The sequence below is a fragment of the Notolabrus celidotus genome, chromosome 23, assembly GCF_009762535.1.
Source record: "Notolabrus celidotus isolate fNotCel1 chromosome 23, fNotCel1.pri, whole genome shotgun sequence".
Lineage (NCBI taxonomy): Eukaryota > Metazoa > Chordata > Actinopteri > Labriformes > Labridae > Notolabrus > Notolabrus celidotus.
The window spans coordinates 20,808,485-20,834,448 of NC_048294.1; the positions used below are offsets into that span (position 1 = coordinate 20,808,485).

General features: G+C 41.7%; 2 protein-coding genes across 2 annotated transcripts in view; one reads left to right on the forward strand and one right to left on the reverse strand.

Moving 5' to 3' along the window:
* Positions 1 to 1,726: 1,726 nt before the first annotated feature.
* On the reverse strand, positions 1,727 to 6,593 carry ecsit (ECSIT signaling integrator). The gene is made up of 8 exons (XM_034676588.1): positions 5,880 to 6,593; positions 5,304 to 5,479; positions 4,371 to 4,770; positions 4,056 to 4,279; positions 2,786 to 2,843; positions 2,498 to 2,646; positions 2,201 to 2,306; positions 1,727 to 2,108 (listed from the first exon to the last, which is right to left on the reverse strand). Exons 2-8 carry the CDS (start codon positions 5,442 to 5,444, stop codon positions 1,816 to 1,818), a joined length of 1,371 nt encoding a protein of 456 aa, XP_034532479.1. The 5' UTR covers positions 5,445 to 5,479; positions 5,880 to 6,593; the 3' UTR covers positions 1,727 to 1,815.
* eml3 (EMAP like 3) overlaps positions 5,921 to 25,964 on the forward strand; it is a 51,099-nt gene continuing 31,055 nt past the window's right edge. Inside the window, 2 exon segments of the mRNA XM_034676590.1 lie at positions 5,921 to 6,033; positions 7,975 to 8,108. Coding sequence (XP_034532481.1) covers positions 8,084 to 8,108 — 25 coding nt within the window. The 5' untranslated portion in view covers positions 5,921 to 6,033; positions 7,975 to 8,083.

A 25,964-nucleotide genomic window follows, 5' to 3' on the forward strand; every position in this document is an offset into this window, starting at 1 on the left:
TAATGAGAATAAAACTAACCCCCGTCAAACTTCATAATATGTCTGCCAGTCTATGCCAGACGTTTGCTCTAAATGTTTGGATGAGAAAGGAACTTCACTTTATTTTCTCAGGACATTCCTAAAAATTCAAATGCTTTGGAAGGATGTTATTAAGTGTTTATCAGAGATGTTTAATGTCAAACTTCTGGAATTTGGACTTCTTCAGGCTTGGAGAGCTATTGAACTATGTTGGAGTATGAGTGGACACTCCATCTTTGAAAAAGTGGATAAAAGAGCTTTCGGGCAGCGTTTGACTGGAGAGACTGACATACATGGGGCAAACTGAAGGACTTTATTCAGCTCTGGGAGCCATACATGGCTATCATCAGGGATGTGAATGTGGATTTTTTCTAAAAGAAACTGTGGAAATCACAATTGGTTAATTTAATTTAATTAATTTTATACATGTCAACTAGTTTTGGTATGGGCAGATGGGGTAGGTGCGTGTTCTTGACTGTTCTTGTTTTTAGGTTCATGTGTTCTGTCTTGTTGCTCTGCTGTTGACTAGAAAATGTCACTGTCTTTTTTTGTGAACTGAATTTGTGAAACATCTTAAAGCTCTCAACATGTGGACTTAAAGACCTGGAACGAGGAATCAGAGTTTTAAAGGTGACATATGCAAAATCGACTTTTTAATGGTTCACTACCTGAAATATGTGTCCCTGGCATGTCTACAAACCCCCCGAGAATGAAAAAAATCCATTCTGCCCCTGTTCTGATTTCTCCACCTTTCTGTAAATACGTGCTGAAATGAGCCATTTCAGTTTTCCGTGTTTTTGTTACGTCACAACAATATCCGGTCTGTCACTGAGTCAGAGCTCGGAGCTTGTTCAGCCCATAGACTGTATAAAATACAACTCAACTTCTCCTCTGTTTTCATTCCCTGCACACGTGTGTGCTAACAAGGAGCTTAGGAGGGAGGCATGCTAGTTGTAGGCTGTCTTAATAAACACAAAGGTCGGTTTTACTCCCCACGTCTGCAGATTTAAAGATCTAGTGGATGATTTTTATTTGTCATGGAAAAGTGCTAACGCTAGTTAGCATAGCCACATAGCTACATGTATGTAGCTGTAGCTGTGTACCAAGACACACGTCCACATACTGACAAATAAAACAACAAGAAACACAAAATCTGTGACCAATCCTTCAGAAAAGGTCATGCTGCCTTTCTGGCAAAGGTCGGTTTTACTCCCCACGTCTGCAGATTTGAAGATCTGGTGGATGATTTTTATTTATCATGGATAAGTGCTAGCGCTAATTAGCATAGCCACATAGCTACATGTTTGTAGCTGTGTACCAAGACACACGTCCACATACTGACAAATAAAACAACAAGAAACACTAAATCTGTGACCAATGGTTCAGAAAGGTCCTGCTGCAGGCGCCTCTCAGTCAGGATCAGATTCTGGATCAGATTCAGAGGGTTGAAGTAACGCGATCTGTGAGCAGCCGTGTATATTCAGCCAACATGTAAACATTAGATCAAAGTGCTGAAGAGCCAGGCCACATCCACTTCCTGAGGGGGCGTGGTCAGAGAGAAAACAGAGTGTTCTGAGAAGGGCTGAAAAAGAGGGGTTTACAGGCATGCCAAAATCTGATTTCAATGTGTTTTTTTGAGCATAAACTTTAAAGACATGTTTTGGGGACCTCTTAGACCAATATATATTGATGAAAAAAGCGTGATATGTCACCTTTAAAATGTCCTTTATTAGATTGCCTCGCTCCGTTCACTCTTATTTACACATGTTTATATTTCTAACAGTCTGTCCTGATGTTTCACTGCTTCATTCCCTGACTCCTCCTCCTCATCGTCTCTTGCTCCGCTGTAACCTCTCCCCCCTCTTCAGTCTGTCCCTCCTTTCTCTGAGTCTCAGGATCTGGTCTCTGACGGTTTTTAGAGTCCGAGTCCCGGACCCCCTGCAGCTCTTTGGGACCGGCCTCCAGGCGGAACAGAGTGGGGACCTGGCCCAGGATCGGGTTGTTCTGTTGGAGTCCAGAGATCCACTGGTTCAGGGTGGACTGGTCCCCCTGACTGGTCATACACATGGCGTAGACCGGACCCTCGTCCACTGAAGACAGAACACACACAAGCTTCATCACACTCTGAGCTTAGACCACCAAAACATCAAACCTGAAGACCATCAGGAAACTGTTCTCTTACAGTCTTCCACGTCGAAGGCCTCCTCGTCCCCAAAGTCTCTGTCCAGGTCCAGGTCCAGCTGCAGAGGATAGTCCAAACACCTCTCTGGATCATACAGTTCCTCTACCTGCAGGGGCACACAGATACACCTGGATGAGGTCTAAGCTGCTAGAATCATTGGATTTAAAGGAAGGGACCAGAGATGAGTCAGGGTCTTAGGATTTGTGATAAACCTCTGAGCTCGATGGTAAACCGTCCTTCGGGAGCGAAGACATTAAGAAGATGTTCACATAAATATAAAGTTAGTGAATGTCTCACCTTCTCCTCAGCAGGTACGGGGTCCGCTCTGAGGATGTAGTAGTGAACACATTTCTTCCTCAGCCACAGAGGGAACGGACCCTCCACAAACACCGGCCTGCTCGGGTTGTGTTTGGCCAGAAGCTCGATCTGATCCGGGCTCTGGATCCCTGCAGGCCACAGGAAGGACAGGAGACAGATAATATGACTTTAACTTTCTCTCTGTGTATATGTGGATATTATCAAATCATCGTCCAGGTTTATTTAGGCTGATCACTGTGAAGGACTAACACTCAAACAGTTTCCTACCTAATATATGAGGCAGTGTGATCTCCTCTCCGCTCTCTGTGATGTCTGTGCACGGCAGCTACAGGGGAGAGCGATAAACAACACAACATTTTAAAACAAAGACATATTTCTTATTTCATAGCAAATAACTCTAAACATAAATACATCAAATAAAGAGACACAGGGACATTTATCATGTTCACAACAGAGCAGAGCTTTGATGATTTCCATTACAATACGATACAGTTAAGTGCTGTCTGACATGAGAATATATAACATGATATGAAACGATGCAATATGATTTTCAACACATGATAAGATTGATGCAATTCAACGATACGATAGAACCAGATACAACAAGACAAGATACTACATGTTACAACAAGATACTTCACGTTACACTATGACACAATGCGACACGATACGAATCTATGCAACACGATGCCATGCTATACAATTTGATTCCATGCAGTAAGATTCTATACCGTCCGTTAGTCCAAAATGCTGCTGCTCAGGGTTGAACTGACACCCGTAATGAGAGCACATCACCCCCATCCTCGCCTCCCTCCACTGGCTCCCTGTTCTCTTTAGGATTTCAGATTTTATAGTTTGTTTTCAAATCGTTAAATTGAGTAGCTCATCAGTATACTTCCGTCCTCCTGCAGAGCTACACTCCTGCAAGGTCTTTTAGGTGTGCTGGTCAGCGACGTCTTGTGGTCCCGAAGACCAGGCTGAAAACAAGGGGTGGCCGTACCTTCTCGGCAGTGGCCCCCAAACTGTGGAACGAGCTGCCCCCCATCTTAGATTGTCCCAAAGATTAATGTCTTATAAATCCAGACTTAAAACATATTTTTACTCCTTGGCTTTTAACCCAGCATGAGAGTTGTGTGGACAATGTCTCTGTCTGTTCTTTTATTGGATTTGGATTTGCTCTTACCGTGTTTTTATTTTATTTTACTTATTTTTCACTATTTTTGTGTTTTATCATGATTCTTTTATTTTATTCTATTTTATTTTCTGACAGCGTTTGTTCTGTGTGTTTTAACATATTTTACCTCACAGTGCAGCACTTTGCTAAACTTGATTGTTTTTTTAAATGTGCTATATAAATATAGTGGATTGGATAAATCTAATTGTCACTCTTTCCCCTGTCTTTAAGGCTTGATGCTAAGCTAGGCTAAACACACAAACACAAGGCGACTATCCACTTGAACACCTTGATCTGAGAGAAGATGAAAAAGCAGCATTTAAAACGACTTCACTAACTCAGATCAGAGGTGTTCAGTCGTACCTGGTAGACGGTGATCTGTGCATCCCGGTCGTGAGCTATGCGGTTCAGACTGAAGCGAGCAAGGTCCACGGGGTCTTCAGGCAGCTGGTGAGGGACCGGGAAGGGATTCAGGTTTTTGAATTTTGGGAACCAGTACATGAGACGCTGGTACTTCCTCATGGGGTGACTCTTCTCTCCAAAGATCTGGACCAGCAGGACTTTGGTCTCCACGTTGGGTAAGATTCCTGAAAACACAAACATTCAGAAACTTAACACCTCATTCCAAAGCTTTCCAGAGATTCCAGAAGCAGCCTGAAAACTGAAACAGACACCCACCATAGTTCTCCATCTGCTCCAGGAGCTGCACCCCGCACTCCTGCTGTCGGGGGTAGTGGTTGAACATCCTCTGAATGAAGTTTCGAGGTACGAACACTTCTTTAGGGAACACGTCCAGCAGCTTGTTGTAGACGGCAAGGTCTCGTTCTACGCCAAACTCTGGCATCTTGGTCAGAGCGGCGTAGATGAACTCCACGTGACCTCGCCGTCTGATGTCCCTCTTAATGAAGACATCCACCACTTTGTTAAATGTGGCCTTGGATTTGGCGTCTGCAGGAATCTGCTCAAACAGGCCGTCTTGTGCAACCAGAGACCTGTCCCTCTTTTTGTCGTGCTCTTTGATCAACTCAGCAGGCGGGGTCTTTGCACATGAAGGGCTGCCATGGAAACGCCTCAACACCTGAAAAGGATATCAAATTACTGCAACAATAAGGGTAGACTTCAAACTTTCCTTTTTGATAAGGCTTATAGTTAGAGCTGGCTCATGTTTAGACCAGCTCTTAGTTATGCTGCTAAAGGCTTAGACTGCCAGAGGAACTGACACACTCAGATCCTGTCTTTCCCTCTCTCTCCTCTCTCTGTCTGTTACTTACTTTAACTCTCCCTGTCCCATAAAAGTTTCTAACCATAGACCTTTCTTGAGTTCCTGAGCTCCCTTGTCTCATAGGTTCCTCTGGATCTCTGCCGTAGACTCTGCCAAATGCTACAACTACTACAACTACTACTATCTGTCTCACCACTATCATCTCTCTCTCTTCATCTCCCTCTATCCCTCTCTCCAACACAGTCTCAGCAGATGTGTTTCTAACATGTGTCTGGTCCTGCTGGAGGTTTCTCCCTGTTAAAGGAAGTTTGTCCTTGCCACTCTAACTTCAAAAAGGAATCAACATTTCCAACAGAGTCTTAGTGTTTTGAGTGTACATGCAAGTTTACCTGATGCTGGGTGTTGTATAGCACACTGGGCGAACTGGAGGAGGCTGAATGAAGCAGAGCACCATACTGGGCAGCAGGTCTGACTGACTGTCCCACCAGTCTGAGACTCCTCAGCTGCAGCAGACAGCGTGCACACCTCATGGTACAAACATCACAGTGCCATCCAGAAAACGGAGCTGCAGAGGGAACAGAAAGATGAAGAGCTTGCTCTCAAATCAAGGATCCATGTGAGTAAAGTTCCGTTCAGTTACATGAACTAGCTGGGATAACTTTGAGCTTAATAGACTAAGTAAAAATACTTTGGTGAATTAATGTAAGCCGAACACAAAAGGGCTTTATTTTAATTATAAAAACACTTCATTTACCTTCCACAACTGATAAATATTCACCCAGAGTAACATAAACATAGAAATGACATAAGTCTGTATGAGGTTTCGTCTATGAGGGGTCATTATAGGGCACATAATCATGCTTTATAATATAATGTTATCATTTAACACCGTCATTATAACATATAAGGCTCGTGAACACATCACGTAGATATAAAGTGGTGTATATGTCTAGTTTAGTACTTACTATTATAATAAACAAACGTGTGAGGTAAACAGTCTCCTTCAGGAACCTCTCTCCGTGGACGCCTCCATGTTGAAAAGCCGGCTGTACATCCAGGTCCGCCATGGTTTGCCTTCCCCCGACAACAGAAACATTTGCCTGTTCTACAGGTTCCGAGGTAAACTCTTCTACACAGTTAAATAAAAACAATCTGTATTTAACTGTATTGTAAATTGTAAATTCATCCCGAAGTAGCGTCAAAGTGTTGTTCTCTAAATATTGAGTTATAGTTCGTTATTTGGCACTGTGGGGTGCAATAAGGGAACGCATGCGCAGTGTTTCTATATCGTACATTAAGAGAATAGTAAAGAGAACAGTTGAAATTTAACTTTAAAGCCAAATAATCACATAATAATAATATTATTGTTGCACTAAGTCGATTATTGGTCTGCTTTATTGGTCAGACTACGCATGCGCTACACAACCCTGCCGCGCTGTGGCGACAGATACTTTCCAAACAAGTGATGTATATTTATACTACAGGCTCGGGGGTCGAGGCTTCAAAAGTTGTGTTTTCACTATTCTGGAGATCTAAATGTGAAAAACTTTAAAACTACATGATAGTGATTCAAGTTTTTAAGAGTTAGAAAGCGATGAAAGGAGACATTTTGACATGCATAACGCATCTCAGCATGAAGTTTGCCCGCGAAAATGGTCAAGTTAGCAGAGTTATGAAATACACGACTTCCGGTGTACACTTTTAATATTTCATTTAAATTGTTTCTTGTTTTTAAATTGCACACCATTTTTTACATTAGATTAATATATTTATATTTTTTTAAAATAAAGAAATAAAGAAATGGTTTTATTATAATCATAAAAAATATAAAAAATAATATAGAGATTACTTAAAAAAAAAAAAAAGTTCCCTATCGTTTATGATTTTGTGACACCGTTTGTGATACATTCACCCGATTGCAATAACGATTTTAATGCTTTAAGAATACAAAAATGTTTGGACTGCTTTTTTTACAAGAGTATGTCACTATGAATTGCCAATTAAATACCTCCAAACTAAATTAAACTAAACCTGTACAAAGACATCTCAGTTTGCCCGCAAAAATGGTCAAGTTAGCCGTTATGATCAAGTGGCAACCTCCGGTATTAAACTATGGTGCCCATGCCGAAGTTTTATAAACTGCAGTTCATAGAGCGTCCACTTGTGGCTGGCTGCAGAAACACCGGAAACCACATAGACACCAAAAAAGACGATCCTTGCAGCAGAAATAAACATGTTTACAGCCTGGTTCAAAAACAACATGGCTCTACGTCGCTAATGTCTCTATTGGCACACACTGTGGGAGGGGGGGAATTTTCTCTAACGCGACGGTTCAGAAGATATTAAGATTCCGAGTTTTTTCCCAAATAAGGACATGACTGACTTGACTCCCGGACAGGAACACATAGCTGTTGGCTAGGAGGCTCAAACCCCGCCTCTTTACGCCACACTATGCCTGGTTGAGTTCAGCATTTCTAATATGGCTGCTGCCAACGATTGGCTTCAAAACAGCGCTCAGGAACAGATTGGTGACGTCATGAATACTACGTCCATTATTTATACAGTCTGTGGTTATGGTGTACAAGACTTCAGGTGTACACTTTTAATGTTTTATTTCAATTGGATTTTTTTTTGTTTTCAAATGAAATCCGCGTTTTCCATTTGTTTCAAACCAATATTTAAATAATAATAATCTGGGTTTTTTTCAAATTTGTGTAAAGAAATAAATGCAGCAATTTATTAAAAAGTAATTTCCATATTATTTTATATTATTTATATTTTTATTATATTTACTTTCTTGGAGTTACTATTAAAAAAATGTGCAATTCAAAAATATTTTGACTGCTTTCCATGAATATATAATAATGAAATGCCAATTAATACCTCCAAACTAGACTAAACTTAATGTGTACAAAGACATTTATTGTATTTTTTCATGTCATTTCATCTGTGCAGTTTGAAATGTAACTTTTTTCTTTCTTTTTTTTAACGGAGGAACCTTTTATTTTCTAAAAATAAAACCCGTTTCCGGTCTTTTTATGAACTCCGGTGTCTTTACAGGAGTCCCCGAACAGTGTGTGACTTCTGACACTCCTCTCCCAGCATGGAAAACACACCTCAGTACAGACTTTACCCTTAGAAAAACTCCACACAAGTCAAACCCGGGATTATGGACTCTTCTACTAACAGTCTGGGTGAGTCGGGCATGTAGAGCGTCTTTTATTTGTGTGTTTTTAATGTTTATTCTTTTTAAGCATTATGGAAAGTTCTCTGTGTGTCCGCTCGCATCGTTATGAAGTAAGACTTCTCCAGAGCACTCAAAAAAGATAACAATAAATGTTATTCTGCTTTTCTGCCGACAAAAATAAGATTAAGATGATTTTACAAAATTGTGAGCTTGTTTTTAAAGTTTGACTTATTCAACATATTTGTTTTAACTTGTAGATCTGCCATGAGAGAGTTTTTAATTCAATAATAACAGTGTTAAGTGCTCGCTGAAGTATCCCTGTGTAGTTTAATGAGGGGGAACTTCATAATGTGGACACTATGAGGAAGTTTAGTGTTACTTGTGGCGCCACATTGTCATCAGGAATAAGGTGCGAAAATTAGTTTCCTCCGTTTGTAATGTGTTATTTATGTCCAGGCTGCTCCTATGACACTTCATTCTGCAGAAACTGATGGCAGCACCTTATTGTCGCTGCATGCAGTGTTGCAAAATGACAGCAGCCTCCGTGTATTTGTGTAGGTGTGTGCAGAACATCCTGGTGTGTTAGTAAACATCTGTCATTTACATTTTCTGCTGCTGGCTGCTTTGACTTTGAGCGCGTGATGCCTCAGAACTGTTGCTTTACTTTGGCACGCGGGCTCCGTTCAAATGTAAGGCGCGACTTACCTTCTCTCAGGCTGTGACAGATGTTGAGTGGCTGCAGAGTTTGTAAACTAAAGGGTGTTTAGTATTTGTTAAAACCTGCGTTTTTGTAAACCAGGTTTGGTGCACAAGGGCCTGATGATGCATTCAAACTGACAGACCAGCAGCAAGCCTCTGCTGTCTGTTTCAAAATACATCATATTATAAAGTGTATGCATGAAATATGACACATCTTAGACCACAGATCAGTGTGTGCACCACGCTCTCTCCACAGAATGTTTAAAAGTTGTTGCACAAAGCCACTCTTGTTGCACATCTGCAGGCCCTCACCTTCCCACCTTGTGTGCTGATGTTGTGTTTACTTGTCTTGTAAAATGGTGGGGCAGCGGGGCACAAGGGAACAGTAAATATCACATGCGGATGCACTCCAGCATCTGTGAGGAAGGCTGCTGTGGCTCAGAGCGGCAGTACAAACACCCTGCAGAGACCATCCCTCTTCTCCTGTCTTCATTCGTGTTTATCTTCAGATAATGCTTCACGATTTCTTTGATTTAGTGTCCTCTCTAACATTCCCTCCTGTCTATGTTTCACAGTCAGCTGACTGGATTGCAGAATATGAAAAGTCAGATAATGTGAAATTTCTGGTTGCTGCACAGATAACATGAACAGATAATGACAAATATTTCTCCACCTGTAGTGTCCAAAATATTTGTACTGGGTTTGGTAAAAGTCTTGCACAAGTTACGATCATGAAGAAACATATGAGACATATGTAAGTCAAACACTGAGCTGGGTGATAGCAGTGTTAAGAAAAGTACAAAGAGTTCAGATGCACAGTATTATAATATTCAAGTTTGGCAAACATACTCATAAAATACTTTGACCGACTTCTAATTCAGTGAACTATCTCTTTGTATCTAATACAAGAAACTATATATGTGTGACATAATGGATAATGTGACGCCATGAAACGGAAATAATTTATTTGTGAAATGTAGCATGAAAGTCTCGTATTGTTGCAACCCATCAAACTTAGTAAGATAAGCATACATTATTTCCCTAAACTTAAGTAAACTTTAACTGCTTGATACCTGCAGGACAAATGAGTCTCTGTTTGTAGTCCTAGTATTATCCACCATTCAGGTGTCAGCAGGCTTTGGTGTCTGCAGGAAAAACAGTCTGTATGGAGAGCAAAAGCAGGAGGAACACAATCCAGCATAATGACATCCCATTGTTGTTAATGTGAGGAGGATTTATTTTTCTCTATAAACAGATATCTGAATAAAGAGCAGCTAACAATCTGTTCTAGATCAAACATTTACACTGAGACACAAATCTGCTTGATGCTGTGTCACTAAATACAATCAGCGTTTAGATTTCCTGACTGCCTTGAATGCATCAGAAATGATGGATCCCACCTCCATTCAACAAACAAACATTGTAAAAGTAGTTCTCTTCTCCTCTTGAGGACAGACCTGACAAAGCTTTTTACTTTCAGCTTTTTTTTATAGCTGATTCAGAAACATGTTGAATCTGGATCTCAGGGTCTGGATTTTGGTCTGAGAAGAGTTCTGGTCTCTGTCTGTAGGCTTAGTAGTATCAACCAATCAGGTGTCAGCAGGAAAAACAGTCTGTATGGAGAGCAACAGCAGGTGTTCTAGAATTCTGAGAGCAAATGGAACATTCCGTGAAGGTCAGACCTAAAAAAACATCAGTGTCTCTAATCCTCTTTCATAGAACTCCATTCAACAAACAAACATTGTAAAAGTAGTTTTCTTCTCCTCTTGAGGACAGACCTGACAAAGCTTGACTTCTGACTTTTGACTAATCTGCATCATGATGTTGTTATTTCAGCAAACTTAAGAACCGTTAATTACAAGAACATCAGTTCCTGTTTCAGGTTCATACAGCTGAAGGAAGGAGGAAGCCTCTGTGGAAGTTACTGTTAACAGTGAAACTGAGACTCACCGCAAACGGTGGAACTAGCACTCCTCTGGGGGATGTATTAAATCAAGAAATGACTGTTTATTTAGTAGACATAATCTGGAGGGTTGAACTTCTCTTCTTTTTTTGATCTGAACACAGTCGCTCCTCAAGTTGCTGATTGGACAGTAAACAATGCAGCACATGGAAAATTAGTCTTGGCCCTGAAGTCATTTATCACAATGTGCTGGACATGCTGCACTTGCATTGTTCCAGCAGCATATAAAGTTGAGATGATAGCTAGTGGGTTCTGAGGTTGGTCAACACACTAAGGGATCTTAACACAGTCAAATCATGAGGAGATCAATAGTAGAACATTTTGATACGGAGTTATGAAGAATAATTTGGTTGGTTTGGTTTACAGACTCGTGTTATCATACAATCTTATTTTCATTAACAGCAATAATATCATAATTGTGAAAACCATTGTTGTTCTTGAACGTTCCTCTGTGTGGATGAACAGATGTGGGACAGAGTGAACGTTGTACAGAGATCAGCAGGAAGTTGCATCATTTTCCCAGAATGTTGTTAAACTGCCTTCTTTGGAGGAACAGGCATGCTGTTGGAGTCTGGAGGAGGACAGTCATGGTTTCTGAGTCTTAGTGCTGGGTTTGAACACTCACTGTTCACACGTGGACTGATACTGGTACCTGTTGTGATGGTGCACTTCTCTGACTGAATGAGTTGTTACTGTAGTCGTACGAGATAAATGATTAATTATAGATGTGTTTGGCCTTGGATGTTCTGCAGCCTATCGAACTGTCAGACTTTATCTCCACTGCCATAAACATCTGAATTTATTGCAAACCAGTAGGAAGCTTGAATGCATCACTTCTAGTGAGACCAACAGATCGTTCTCAGACAGAGCTGCAGCTCCCTCACACTGAAGCTCTGTCCCAGATGCATACTAATATTTGTGCATTAACTGTGCAGTGAATTGTTTTGAGTCGTGCTGCGTTCAAAGGCAAATCAAATGAAGTGCCGCTTAAAAATGCTGGCATGCGTTTACTGCATGCATGCACTGACGCTCTGGTCATGGCTTGAAAAGCAGAAATGCGTCAGAGGTGACAGAAACTAGAATAGATGATGAGGGTTTCAATGAGACACAACATTCAAAACAGAAAAGGAAGCAAATCTGTCCTTGTGAAATATGAAAGTAAAATAGCAAAACATCTGTCGGCTCTTTTTCCTGACTGAGAAACAATCAACTGCTTCCTCATGTACAGATGCCACGAGTGTTTTTAAAATTATATATGTTTTCAGCATTTTTGCCTTTAATGGACAGGGCAGCTGAAGGGAGACAGGAAAAATGGGGAGTAGAGAGTGGGGGAGGACATGCAGCAAATTGTCAAGGCTGGAATTGAACCTGCGACCTCTGCGACGAGGGCTGTAGCCTCTGTATATGGAGCCCGGGCTTAGACCAATAGGCCAATGGCACCCCGCCACGACTGTTTACATAATTTTAAGCCATGGACAACCTGATCATACAATATATCAAATAAATCCACATAAAGTAGTCTGTGCGTTCCCCTCTGTCTGTTGACACTGTGGTAAAAAATGTTAGAATAAAATGGAAAGGAATAAAAAAGAACGGAACAGAACAGATCAAAGCAGAATAGAATGGAATGCTTCAGTGCTTGAGAAAACCTGATCACACGTCATATCAAATCAATCCACATAAAGTAGTCCATCACATTCCCCCCCTGCCTGTTGACACTGTGGTAAAAAAAATAGTCTGGTCTTGAGAGTGGGGAAATAATGACCAGTGGACAAAACACATAGCGAGCACCATTCCTGCTCACTTTCCCCAACTTTTTCCTCTGTGCTCAGACGTAATAATCATGAACTTGTTCCCTTTTAGTTCTGCAGGTTTCCACATTGACTTCTAAAATCTGTCACAAGATATTTTGACCTGCATGTTTGTTGCTGTGCAGCAGCAGAGATACATCACACAAATGTGGATACCTGCAGACTTGGTCTGTCAGCTTGTCTTTAAAACTTTCAGCCACTATTGTCTCTACTGCTGAGTGGTCTGTCAAGTCCTCTCTGCCTCTATACTGCCCCGACTGTTCATGTGCATACTGCATCTTGCGTCGGCATCACATTAATCTTGGAAGACTTGCACAGCCGACCAATCAGATGCAGACAGTGCTTGTCATGCGCACACATAGTAAAGAGCAAGTATATCTGAGGCCTTAAACAAGCATTGATTGCAAACTGTACTTAGGAGCAAGTTCAGTCAGGACCACTCTAATCTAAATAATTGATTATTTGCATTTAATAAGTTATATTTGTGCTATGGCTCTGTTCTGGGAGCTCACTGCCCTTCCATGTGCGTACGTGGAATGCCAAAGCCTGAGGTGGGTAGAGCACACCTCCCCTCACTTTGTGCATACATGAAGAGCCAAGGCAGGCAGAGCAGCCGCAAAGACCCCCAGGGTACAGAACGGAGTGAGCATCAGTGACAATATATATGATACTGGTAAAATCAGACACAGCAGAAAGGAGGAGCTGGGGTGGAGGTCAAAATGCTTCTTTTGACTCTGTGATGAGCCGTCTGTTGGTGTCTAGATCAATAATCCAGGGCTAGATTCATGAGAAGTCGCTTAATACAGGTTTAAATACAAAACAACAAGTCAATAAGAATCCGGCTTGTGAGCAAGAAGCTGACAGTCTGTAAATAATATATTTAAGTGTTCAAACAGCCTCAAATGATGGACTTGGAAAACATGTTTCTGCTCCTGAGAAGAGGATCTATAAAATACAACATTTCAGTCCCAGCACTGACACTCAGGTTGTTCGAGTTTCTGACTCCAGCTGAAGCCCAGAGCTGCTGTCAAACATAGGGCAGAAAGAATAAACACATAGTAGTCCGCTCAGATTAACGTTTAAATCTCTGGTTATTAATCAGAAACTATGAACCTCGTCACTGCTCACTCTGAGATCTCTGAGCTGGAGAGATTTACATCATATTAGACGAACACACTCGGGTTTGTAGTGCTGGAGCAGGCCTGTATTACGTTGGTGTCTGTTTCTGGGAGATAAACCAGTGAAATGTGTGACAGTCTGTTGACCCGCTGCCAGCCCTGTGAGCTCACACATCCACCATCTTCTCTGCTGTTTTCAGTTATTTTTAGAGGCTTTTATCCGCTAAGACTGACGAGCATTTAGCAGCATACCATGAAAGCCGACTTTAGACCTCCGTCTACTGAAAAATCTAAATTAAGAAGCTGCTCATAATGAAAATACTTCATAAGCAAAAGAGGATTCAGTTGTTGGATTTACGCAAAGGAGCTTTCTCATTCAGCTTGATCAGCTTGATCTCTATTTACAGATATATAAGAAAACATACAGTCTGGATTGTATCAACAGGCTTTGGTGTCTGCAGGAATAACAGTGTGTATGGAGAGCAAAAGCAGGAGGAACTCAATCCAGCGTAATGACATCCCATTGTTGTTAATGTGAGGAGGATTTCTTTCTCTCTATAAACAGATATCTGCATGAAGAGAAGCTAACAATCTGTTCTAGATCAAACATTTACACTGAGACACAAATCTGCTTGATGCTGTGTCACTAAAGACAATCAGCGTTTAGATTTCCTGACTTCCTGGAATGCATCAGAAATGATGGATCCCAACTTCATTCAACAAACAAACATTGTAAAAGTAGTTTTCTTCTCTTCTTGAGGACAGACCTGACAAAGCTTTTTACTTTCAGCTACAACTAACCTGTAATTACAGATTCTGATTCAGAGACATGTTGAATCTGGATCTCAGGGTCTGGATTTTGGTCTGAGAAGAGTTCCGGTCTCTGTCTGAGTAGTATCGACCAATCAGGTGTCAGCAAGCTTTGGTGTCTGCAGGACAACAGTCTGTATGGAGAGCAACAGCAGGTGCTATAGAATTCTTATATCAGAGATGAAATTCCAGAATTCTGTATTTGATCTCAGAACATTCCGGGAAGAAGGCTCCTCTGTGTTTTTTTGTTTTGTTTGTTTGGTTAAAGACACAAAATTTGGGGGTACACAACTTACACTCTCTACAAAGTTTGTGGAAAAAACAGTTTAAGTTCACCTCCACTCTTTGAGCAGAGCAACATCGGCCACCTTTACTAACCAAAACTACAAAGTGTGGCAAGAAGAAAGCGTGCATCCTCAGAGAGGGACATTTCTGATAAAGGCCTAAAGATGTATATTTATCTACGTACAGTGCAGAGTCTTGATTTGGTTTCACACCCAGCTAATTTAAATACCCGTGATGCTGTTGCTGAGCTCCATCATGTAAACTGTTCAGTTGGTCTGTCAAGGAGCGGGGGAGGAGAAAGTGTGTCTGTGGCAATGCTTCTCTCGGTTTCACTCTCAGACTCTCCTGCAGGGGCGTACAGGAAGTCGAGCGATGGCGAGGCGTCAGAATCAAAGCAGAGAACTAAACGCTGAGAGCAAGGCACTCTGGGAAAACGGCATCTGTGGGAGGTTGAGGTCATTATGCAGGTTGGATGAAGAGAGAAGGAGTGGGCGGACACTGTGAGAATATGTTGCATGTGATTTTAACAAAATGCTACGTTACACAGTTCAGCTTGTGTCATATACAGATGACTGTCCTTCACTTCGGGGACATTTTGGGGGCAGTTCTGAGACGTGGCACTCCTGATGACAAACAGATTTTCTGCAGATAAAAAGAAAAACAGGAATGCATGCTCTGCTAATTATATCTGCTGCTTCCACTCTGCTCCTGGCTCCGCTCCTGGACGGATGAAAAGGGAAGTTTTTGTAAACTTGAACATCAACCAGTTGGACCAGAAAGACTTCACAACAGACTCCCTCGAGTCCAAGAATGTGTGGCTGTGCAGCTGTCAGGCAGCCAGCCTCCCACAAGACCTGAATCAACCCCGGGCCTCCAAGAAAAGACTAAATCAAACAAAAGATTAGTTTTTCAGTGTTGGAATCTACCGGTCCTGCTCTTTCTGTTCCTTGTCTTAAGGATTATTGGAGACGTGAAGCTTTTAATCTGAAAAGCACCAAACTGACTCCGGCCGTGTACTCGTTGTAGGAGGAGAGATCCTTCAGATAAACATGTTTTTGTTGAACTGATCAGATTTATTTTCTGGCTTATTTAATTTCTTTGTGCAGTTTCTCTCTTTATCTTTTGGGGAGTGAACAGTCATCGGCTTGTTAAACTTTTGGCCTCTTAAAGTGCCAACTTTCACCAGACGACAGCTGCAGTCTCCCTGTTTTATAGTTTGTCTGACTCACCAAATTAATGTTAATTGAGCGTGGATTATATCCAGATATTAGAGGCGACTGACTGATCCTGCTCTTGCTTTATGGGGTGCAGGAATTTAATGTTAGAATAATTGAATCATATACGCTCTGGATTGAAAATATGCCTCATGATCTGTAGTAGATTTGACAGGGCTCGTGGTCTGTATTGTTTCAATGCATCGTTACATTTTTGAGGAGATGTATATCAGGCTACTTGGTGCAGGGCTAGGAAGATGCTTTGTAACCAGAAACAGCTGTTAGATTACTCTCTACAAACACACCTGACCACACTGACAAAACAGGGGTATAACTTTAGACTGTATACAATATGGACGCAGCGGAGGTTGCCGCTTGGATATAACCTGTAAACCGAACCAGGTAACGAGTTCAGTCAAGACCAATCTTGTAAAAATATGATTTATTTTCATACAATAAGTTATATTTGGCAGTATGGCTCAGTTCTAGGAGCTCCCTGCCCTCCCATGTGCCTACGTGGAATGCCAAAGCCTGATGCAGGGAGAGCACACCTCCCCTCTATTTCATGTGCATACATGAAAAGCCAAGGCAGGGAGAGCAGCAGCAAAGACCCCCAGGGTAAAGAACACAGGGATATAACCCCCACCCTGCAAATATTGCAGGAGTTGTTGGTCTGCTGCTGCCTGACTTCAGACTTCCACCAGATACATTTCGGATCCAGTGCGGTCCGGCTCCATGCTCTCTCGTCTTGCATCACTCACCGGCTGCGTTTTCAGCAACGCCTTTTGATATCTAATGGCAAAAAGGAACAGCTTTCAGACGCCCTGCAACCACTGTCAGGTGGTTGTGCCACATTAAAACCAGGGGCTGGTAAAAACACAGAAAAATTGTCACATGAACAATTAGATTATTTTTTATCAAACAATTATTAGAATATTCTATAATCATGACTCATCTCTCATTTACTTTTTTGACTTTTTGTTTAAATCGGAAAACAATTGGATCTGTAATAAAAAGTGACACATTGATGTAAACGATAGAGGCAGCAGCTCCTCTTGTTTGAGAGGTTGAATCTGTTTTTGTTAATGGACTTTGGTGGCTGCTGCAGGAATCCAAAGACTTTTAAAACCATCAAATATTTAACGATCGTGCCCGGGGTTATAAATGTGGAATGCCTCTTAAAGAGCTGGAGAAACTGTCACAATGTTTAGTGTTTGTATTATCTAACAACTCAAAGTATTTCAGATATGTCTCACGTGGATGCATCGTGTGTTTCTGGATGTTTCCATTGTATTTCTGTTTATGTCTCTGTGAAACGAGTGTTTAGTCCCCAGTGCCGAGCTGTTTGTTTCTGTGGCTTGGTTATAAACTTGAGGTGTTTTTATGAGGCAATCAGAAGAAATAAGAGTCTCTTGTCTGCCATGTTTGAAAAGCATTCATGCATCATTTCCTGTCGTTTCTCTGCTGCTGGTTCTCTCAGCGCAGGAATGTCGGATTCAGCCGCCTTCAGAGGAAACAGAGGTGCTTTTAGACGACTCCAGCTCTGAATTAATAAAACAAAATGCCAGATTCTGTGACACATAATGTGCATTTCTCAGTAATACTCCGTGTTAGCACAGTGGTCTGACGGACGGTTGCAGTCTGAGTTTAAAAAGAATTCCAGTGAATTGGATTCGGATCAAATTCCTGCTTCCCATGAGCTGTTGCCAAACAGCGATGAGTCACTCGCGGTGTCGACTCGTAACTGAAAAATGAAAACAAGAAAAGCAGACGTTCAGAGAAAGAGCGGGAGAGTTTTCATGCATGCAGATACGTGTGTGTGTGAGTGTGTGTTTGCACTGTCCTGCAGGAGCTGACTCAACTGAAGGCGTTGAACTCTTGAATGTAAAATGTGCAGAAAACACCAGTCAGTCTTTTTTCTGAAGGACTGGGTGCACAAAGTTTCACTGAAACACGACTGTGCTGAGGACAAAATGTGACTTCTGCAGAAACAACAGGGAAAATGAAACACAGTTTATGGTGTCATGTAGGTGTTCAGTTGGTTTGGGATATGGTTTGAATTAGAGAGCGGTGTTTCAGGGGAAAATGCTATTCGGCAGTCACTGGGAATAATGCAACTCATTCCTGCACACACAGACATAAAGGGAGAGACTCCAACTCCAAAACAGCGCCAAAACAGAAGTCCACCTTCTCTACGCCTCTACACAATGCACCCTACAGGGTAATATTGGTGCCACAGTGTTTCATAGCACATTGTATTATGACTGGAGGATGTAAACGAGGCACAGCCTGTAAACGGACATTTGCACAATGGTCTGTGTCTGCAGAGGCGGGGGCTGCAGTTTCAGGATCGAATTCTGGGACAGCATATCTAGGTTCCATTTTTTTAGAGTCAGGCTTAGAGTTAGACTCTAATAACTGTTACATGAAGTCTGTACCAGGCTGCATGTTTATTTCTGCTGTACAGTTGGATATTTTAACATGGAGCTCTATGTGGACTGACTAACTTTTGGAGATGGCCTCTAGTGGACACCCCAGGAACTGCAGTTTGTTGCATTTCAGCTGCAACAACTTAAACATTTAGTTGAGAGTGTGTAAGTACGTTGGCTGAGAGGGGCAGACGATCTGCAACGGCCCGAATGATTTTCATCAGGAGATTTGTTGTTTGGGTTAAATTGTGGAATGATGTCGGTCTAGATTTAAAAACTTGTGACTCACTTTTTGTTTTGAAATAAACAGTTTGCAAAGCAGTTTTTAAAGGCTATAAGTAGGGCTGAACGATTAATCAAATTCAAACCGACATGGCAATGTAATAGAATGCAATTTTCAAATCGCAAAGGCTGCGATTAAAAAAAAAAAAAAAGTTTAATGTACACAGACGCAACCTTACGTGACAGAAAACAACTTCAGCCACGCTAAGTTGTGATTTGTTGTTTTGTTATTGACATCTTTAAAAATGGCCTCAGCAGAAGAACCGATCATATTGAGGCGTACAAAATAATCAACACGCCGAATATCAACATATGGAGCAGGCTTATAAATAATCTCCGCAGACGCAGAGTCAGTGAAGACCCAGACAACATGTGGATTTACTGCAACAGGACAACTGAACAGAATCATATTCAAGACTCACAGTGTCCAGTTTTCTTTCTACTGGTTCTTATTGAGAAAAATAAGCATGTTCACATGGTCAGGTGTCAGCCAGGAGCACAACCAGGTCATAATCAGTCCAGCAGCGGAGACCTGTCACTCAGCCGCAGCCCCCAGCTGAGCGTCTCCTTTTCGTGCAACACCTTCGGTCAGTTGATTCACATCCAAACATGCTTTAAACTGAAAACACTTGTCTGGCATAATTTTGTTAAGTAGTTGTGGTGAACGCTTACAAGACTGCAAGTCAAAGTATTTAGTAAGCTCACAACTATAATTCAAGTAGATAAATAAACCGTCTTTCATATTAATTAATGCTTCATTTGCCCTCATCTTAACATAAGCCTAGCCTATGAGAAAGAACAATATGTATATAATAAATCTAATATTGTTTATTATAATACAGATTGATTTATTGATTGTGTTTGTGGAAAAATACATGAGAAGAGGACCTTGAAAAAATAATTGCATATTAAATCGCAATATTAAGGAAAATAATCGCAATTAGATTATTTTCCAAAATCGTTCAGCCCTAGCTTTAAGTGTTTATGATTTAACTGATTTTGTTTGTTGTTGTTGTTGTTATTTATTTAGTTTTCTTTACACTTTGGAAGCTGGTAGCTCAATTAGATAGAAAGCGTAGTACATTAAAACTGTGTTACCTAGCGCCCCCTACAGGCCTGGAGCACTTCAGTTTCCAAGCCTCAAATTGAAGTGCTTTTTCTTCTGCGTGTGTTTCTATAATTTCTGTTTTTTTGCTTTGCATCATTTCTGTACTTTGAGGAAGTTTGATGTCAGTGCAGTTCTTTTAGCGTTTTGCAGCACAGTTTCTCATATGTAGTGTGTTTCTGCTGTGTGTGCTTTGGACTTCTGAATGTGTTTTTAAAGATGCATCGTTCCTGCATTTGCAGCTTGTTTCTCCTGTTGCAGATCGTCTGCCTTTCTCAGCCACTGTACATTAGACTTATAAAACAGCACACACACAGTCTGAGAGGAGTGCAGTAATCAGAAGGAGTCATATTTATAGTCTGCTGTGTATTTAAAGGACTGTCCGTCACTCTGACTGTCCTGACGTGCACTTTGACAGAAAGATAACAAGTTATTAAAAAGAAGAGGAACAGTTTGAAGACACTTCAATATTCAGATTTAGATAAGACACAAATATCCAAACATAACTTCCTCATTCTGCTGCTGCTACCAGTTAATCCAGACAATAAAACACTTCATTCCTGCAGCTCGTGTGTAAGAGCAGAGCTCTGAGTACCATGACCCTCTGCCAAAAACAGCCTGTGCAGAAAGTGAAACAGCAGCAGGAGTGGGTGTGGTCGCTCCAAACTGACAGTCACAGCCTCAAAATAAACAGAATGTGGACACCACTAAAAATAAGCAAATTTTCTTTTCTGCTCGGAAACAGGAGGTTTCTGATGAGCTGTGTGTTTACTGAAATATCAGAGTACGTCAGGCTTCATGTGGAGCAGAGTAAGAGGACAGACTCAGGCCGGTTGGGACAGTAAATTAGTTTTTTCCTTCAGGGCAAATTCATCTGTAAACACTCTTTAATGGAGGATTGTAACTTCCTTCACATTCCTGCAGACCGGTGACCAGATGGAGACAGAGAGATGTCCAGATATTCACAACTGCTTCATGTACAAATGTCTCTTCTTGAAGAAGCTGCAGTTCTTAGAACTACATCCTACTGAGAGGGAACATGACATCAGCGTCACAGATAACTGTCTATGGTTACCAACATTTCGCAGCAGGAAGAACTCTCTGTATGGAGAGCAAAAGCAGAAGGAACACAATCCAGTGTAATGACATCTCTGCTCCCATGGTTGTTAATCTGAGGAGGATTTCTTTCTCTCTATAAACAGATATCTGCATGAAGAGCAGCTAACAATCTGTTCTAGATCAAACATTTACACTGAGACACAAATCTGCTTGATTCTGTGTCACTAAAGACAATCAGTGTTTAGATTTCCTGACTTCCTGGAATGCATCAGAAATGATGGATCCCACTTCCATTCAACAAACAAACATTGTAAAAGTAGTTTTCTTCTCCTCTTGAGGACAGACCTGACAAAGCTTGACTATTGACTTTTGACTAATCTGCATCATGATGTTGTTATTTCAGCAAACTTAAGACCTGTTAATTACAAGAACATCAGTTTCTGTTTCAGGTTCATACTGCTGAAGGAAGCCAGAGTGAAGCCTCTGTGGAACTTACTGTTAACAGTGAAACTGAGACTCACTATTACAAACAGATGAATGAGTGCTTATTTTGCAGACATATCCGGAACGGAGAACTCCTCTCTTGTTTGTTCTGAACACACGGTCGCTTCCCAAGCTGTTCATTGGCCCTTTAACAATGAGGAACATGGAAAAGGAAGTCTGAGACGGAAGTCGTTTATCGCTAACGGGTGGCTACACAGGAATGTCTGAAAAGTTTACCGTCACTCCCAGGGGCATTTGTAGTCGTCACATGATGGCTGATGGGCTCCAAGCTTGATCCATTATGACTTTCAAAGCTGGTTGTGCCGGAATCATCATATTCGGTGTTACTTTTGTCCAGTTTGCAGCACATCCTATACTTGATCTCCTTGTTTGTTTGTGTGTGTGTGTGTGTGTGTGTATGTTTGTGTTTGTGTGTGTCAGTAAGAGGGTTAACAGTGTTGTGTGTTTATCACGGAGTGTTAACGGTCCGTATCCCTGGAGCCAGCTGCAGCGCCTCAGATCTCTGTGTCTGTCCAGGATTCATGGGTGAGAATGCCTGATATTGTTACTATCTACCATCACACACTTAGAGAGATAAAAATCGATGCAAGCAACGCAGTCAGGACGCGGTGAGCGAAGCTTCAACTGCTGCTGTCTTGTTGTGAGGAGATGAAATCAGAGGAGCCTCAGACTCAAGCCGTCTTGTGTTTTCAGGACGTCATGGTTTGCATGTGTCACACTTGAAGGTGGGTCAATTTGATCGATTCAGTTTCTGCTGATCAATGGCTGTTCTTATCGATTCTTTATTCTGATCCCATTATTGTTGGACAGTGAACAAAATTTTGCCTGTCTTTATTGTTAGGACATTCAGGCTCTCAGAAGTTAACTCTCTCAGCTGTGACTTTTTTCAGGACAACAAGAAACATGACAAACCTCACACTACTGGGTCTCTTCATAGGAGCTAGTAGTGTGGAGGCGAGCTCTCCGAACCCATATAGATATTTTTTTTTCAATATCTTCCTTCGTTGTAGCTGCTGTACACTTTGTTGAGTTGCGCTTTGCTGTGTTCACTCACTGTGGTCTGCCGTGATCTTTTTCTCACAGGTTTGTTGACGTACTGCCTCACAAATGATGTAGCAGGTTCTGGCAGATAAGTTAAACTTCTGTGGACTGTCACTGTAACATTCTCACTGAGGTTTATCTCTGAAGATTTCTTCTGCTGTCCAGAACCAAAAAGCCGAACCGTAATTCAAGTACCCTAACAAATCCACGAATCTCAGAAATGTAGAGCCAGTCGCAAATTGGAACCAACCAACCCTCCTCCACCCCCAGCTCCTCCTGTCTGCTCTGATGTGTCTGATTTTACCAATGTCATATGTATTGTCCACGTGGGTATTTGCTGCTGCTCTCCCTGCCTTGGTTTTTCATGTATGCACATGAAAGAGAGGGGAGGTGTGTTCTCCCTGCCTCAGGCTTCGGCATTCAACGGAGGCACATGGAAGGGCAGGGAGCTCCCAAAACAGAGCCATACCTCCAAATATGACTTCATGCATGCATAATTATTAATTTGAGAAAGGTGATCCTGACTAAATGATGATTTGATGACACATTTTTCTCTCTGAAGCTCAAAAAATGTGAGGAAAGGTTTTTTTTTTTGGCTTATTTAAAGTTGCAATCATTCACTCAGTCCTCGTAGATGCTCTTCCATGAAACATCCCAAGTTACCAGGTATTTATTTATTTACTTGTTTATTTATTGGAGTTGAGAAGACCTGTGCAAACATTTGGCTCATCCTTAACCCACTGTGTAGTCGTCGGAGAGTCTACAGCTCCATGACGTCTCTCCTGCTTCACTCTGTGCACAATGCTGCAGCTGAAAATCAAAGTTCAGACTCTGTTTGGTCTCGTCTCTGTTGACTGATGATTTCAGATCATCATCTTTTAAGTGGCAGCCCTACGTCGATGAAGAGATGTAAAATAAAAACACTGAAACCAAAAAGCCTTTCGTATAAACAGCAGCTGTATTGAATTGGTTCAGACTGCAGGCCACCATGATCCAAACTCAAGGAGAGAGAGAGCATGCTGCAGCGCTCAGACAGTAATGTGTCCATCCATCACTGTCACAGTGTTGGAGCTGAAAAGGGAAACTTGTTTATTTGCCTTCTTTGTGGCTCTCTGATGCTCCTCTCTGACCGATGGAGTCTCTCTCGCTGTGGGAGCCGGCTCTCTGCATGTGTTTCTGCTTTCCTCAGCCTTTTCCGTCCACGTTTCAGCCTCACTAAAGGAGCGCAGGAATGTTTTAATTGTTTTTCAGGAGGAAGAGTGTAGTGTGGAGGAGTCAGGATGGCTGTTAAAGCTGCAGCCTCTCTGCGTTAAAGACTCACTGACAGGAAGGAGCAGAGTTTAAGAGCGAGGACTTGACAGGATTTGGGTTCATCTGGTAGGATTGGGTCACCACTGTAACTCCAGGGATTACATTCAGGTGGTGCACGAGTGTCTGCCTTCAGAAGCACCATTGGACGTGTTTCGGACATGCACCTGAGTGAAAATTAATCTACTAGCAACAGTTAGCTTTGCTTATTACCTGGCTCTCTTACTGATCTACCGGCTGTGTAAGATGCTTGATTCTGATTGGTTGTAACTCCATTAACGACGGCTATTAACTTTCACTAACATGAGCAACACCAGAGGCAAACTGATCACACGTCATGTCAAATCAATCTGCCGAAAAGAGTTTCACACATTTTGCTTCTCCTTGTCGTTTAAACTGATCTGAAGTAAAAACCCAAACAGAGGCTTCGTTCTCTTTGCAGCAGACCGCTAAATCATCTCTCTGTCCGTCTTCACGTTGGGATGTTATTACACGATGTCAGCAGTGGTCAGAAGAGGCGTCTTCAGACTTGCAGGGAACTTATTTGGTTTGTATAATCCTTTTTAAAACTGATTTCTAAAGAAGAGGTTTGTAGAATTATTGTTTGCACAAGTGTTCACTCTTAATACCAACCAACCGTGATTTTCACAGCTTATAACAACAATCTCATATCAGCTGTCAGCATTACTGCTGGGTTTGTCTGTTGTTTTTACGCCATTGTGCAGAAATTCCTTTTTAATCTTTCAGCAAATTGTAATCTGAACGAGCAGAGAGTAGATTTCTGCTCTGTCCTCTCACTCTTAGAGACTTTGGTCTATGAGTGGTTTCAGAGAGAGGAAGCATGACTGAGTGGTGGAGAGTCCTGCAGAAAGAAGTGGTTTTCCAACATTAGCAATGACAGCCCTCGCTGCAGAGAGAGCAGGAAAAAAAAAGAAGATGGACCTAAGTCAAAAAAGAGTCTGAGTGCGGGATCGAACACGTGGACGTTTGGAGATAGTGTTCGAGAGTGCATGTGAGGTTTTCGCTGGAAATTCCCGTTGAGCTGTTTGAACAATCACTTCCTTTTTCTGCACTTTGGCCACTGGCCTGAGGTTTCTGTGCAGACTTTTACTTTGATAGATGAGACAGGAAGTGAGAAGTCTCAGGAGGGAAATCTGCAGAGACATCAGACGGGTCAGAGAGAGCTGAAATCACACAGCAGGTATTCAGTCTGATTTCATCTCATGAGCTGGTGTATGTGGGCGTTTAAGTTATCTGATTGAAACACATGCTCCTAATGTTTCTGAACAACAAATAATTTTAGACTACTGAAAAAGAAACTGACCTGTAGATGTTTCAGTAGTTAATAGGAATTTTCAATCTGAACTGCAGGTTACGACGGTCCACGTGGTGGAGTCCAGTCCTCCGTAGTCTTCAGTAAAACTCTGCCATGTGAGCACCGCTGTAAGTCTCGTGGGTGACGCTCATTTGTTGCACGCAGGAATGCAGTCCTAACTTCCCATCAAGGTCACTGCAGTCTGTCAGTGTCTGCATACTTATATTTTGTTTGTCTGTCACCTTTTCTCCTTTCTCATTTCTTGACATGAGGAAACTAAAATGCTTCCACGGGTCAGCATCCAGTATTTCAAAAGAATCTGTCTGTTCCTCGCTGCTAATGTCGGTGTCCACCATTTTCGCTGAGGCTGCGATCAAAGTGTGTGAGTTTGAATGATGATGGGTACACTTCATTCAGGAGCACTCTCATCAAAATAATTAATTATGTGCATCCAATAAATAACATTTGGCAGCATGGCTCTGTTCTTGGAGCTCCCTGCCCTTCCATGTGTCTACGAGTACACCTCCCCTCTCTTTCATGTGCATACCATAGACTGTATTATAAATGGACGTAGTCTCTGTGACGCCACCCATCTGTCTCTGAAGCTCTGTTTTGAAGCCTATCATTGGCAGGAGCCATATTGGAAATGCAGAACTCAAGCTAACTGCTGTGGAGTGGTAAAGAGACGGACTTTGAGCCTTCTCGCCAACAGCTAAAGTTTTACCGCCTGTCAATCAAGTCAGCCATGCCCTTATTAAAGCAAAACTTGTACGTTTATTATTTTGGAAACTTCAGTACCCCCTTACAGTGTGTGCCGAAAGAAAAATTAACTATTCAGACTGAACACGTTTTTTGTTCCAGGCTGTAAACATGTTTATTTCTGCTGTAAAGATCGACTTTTTGAATGGGTGTGTATGTGG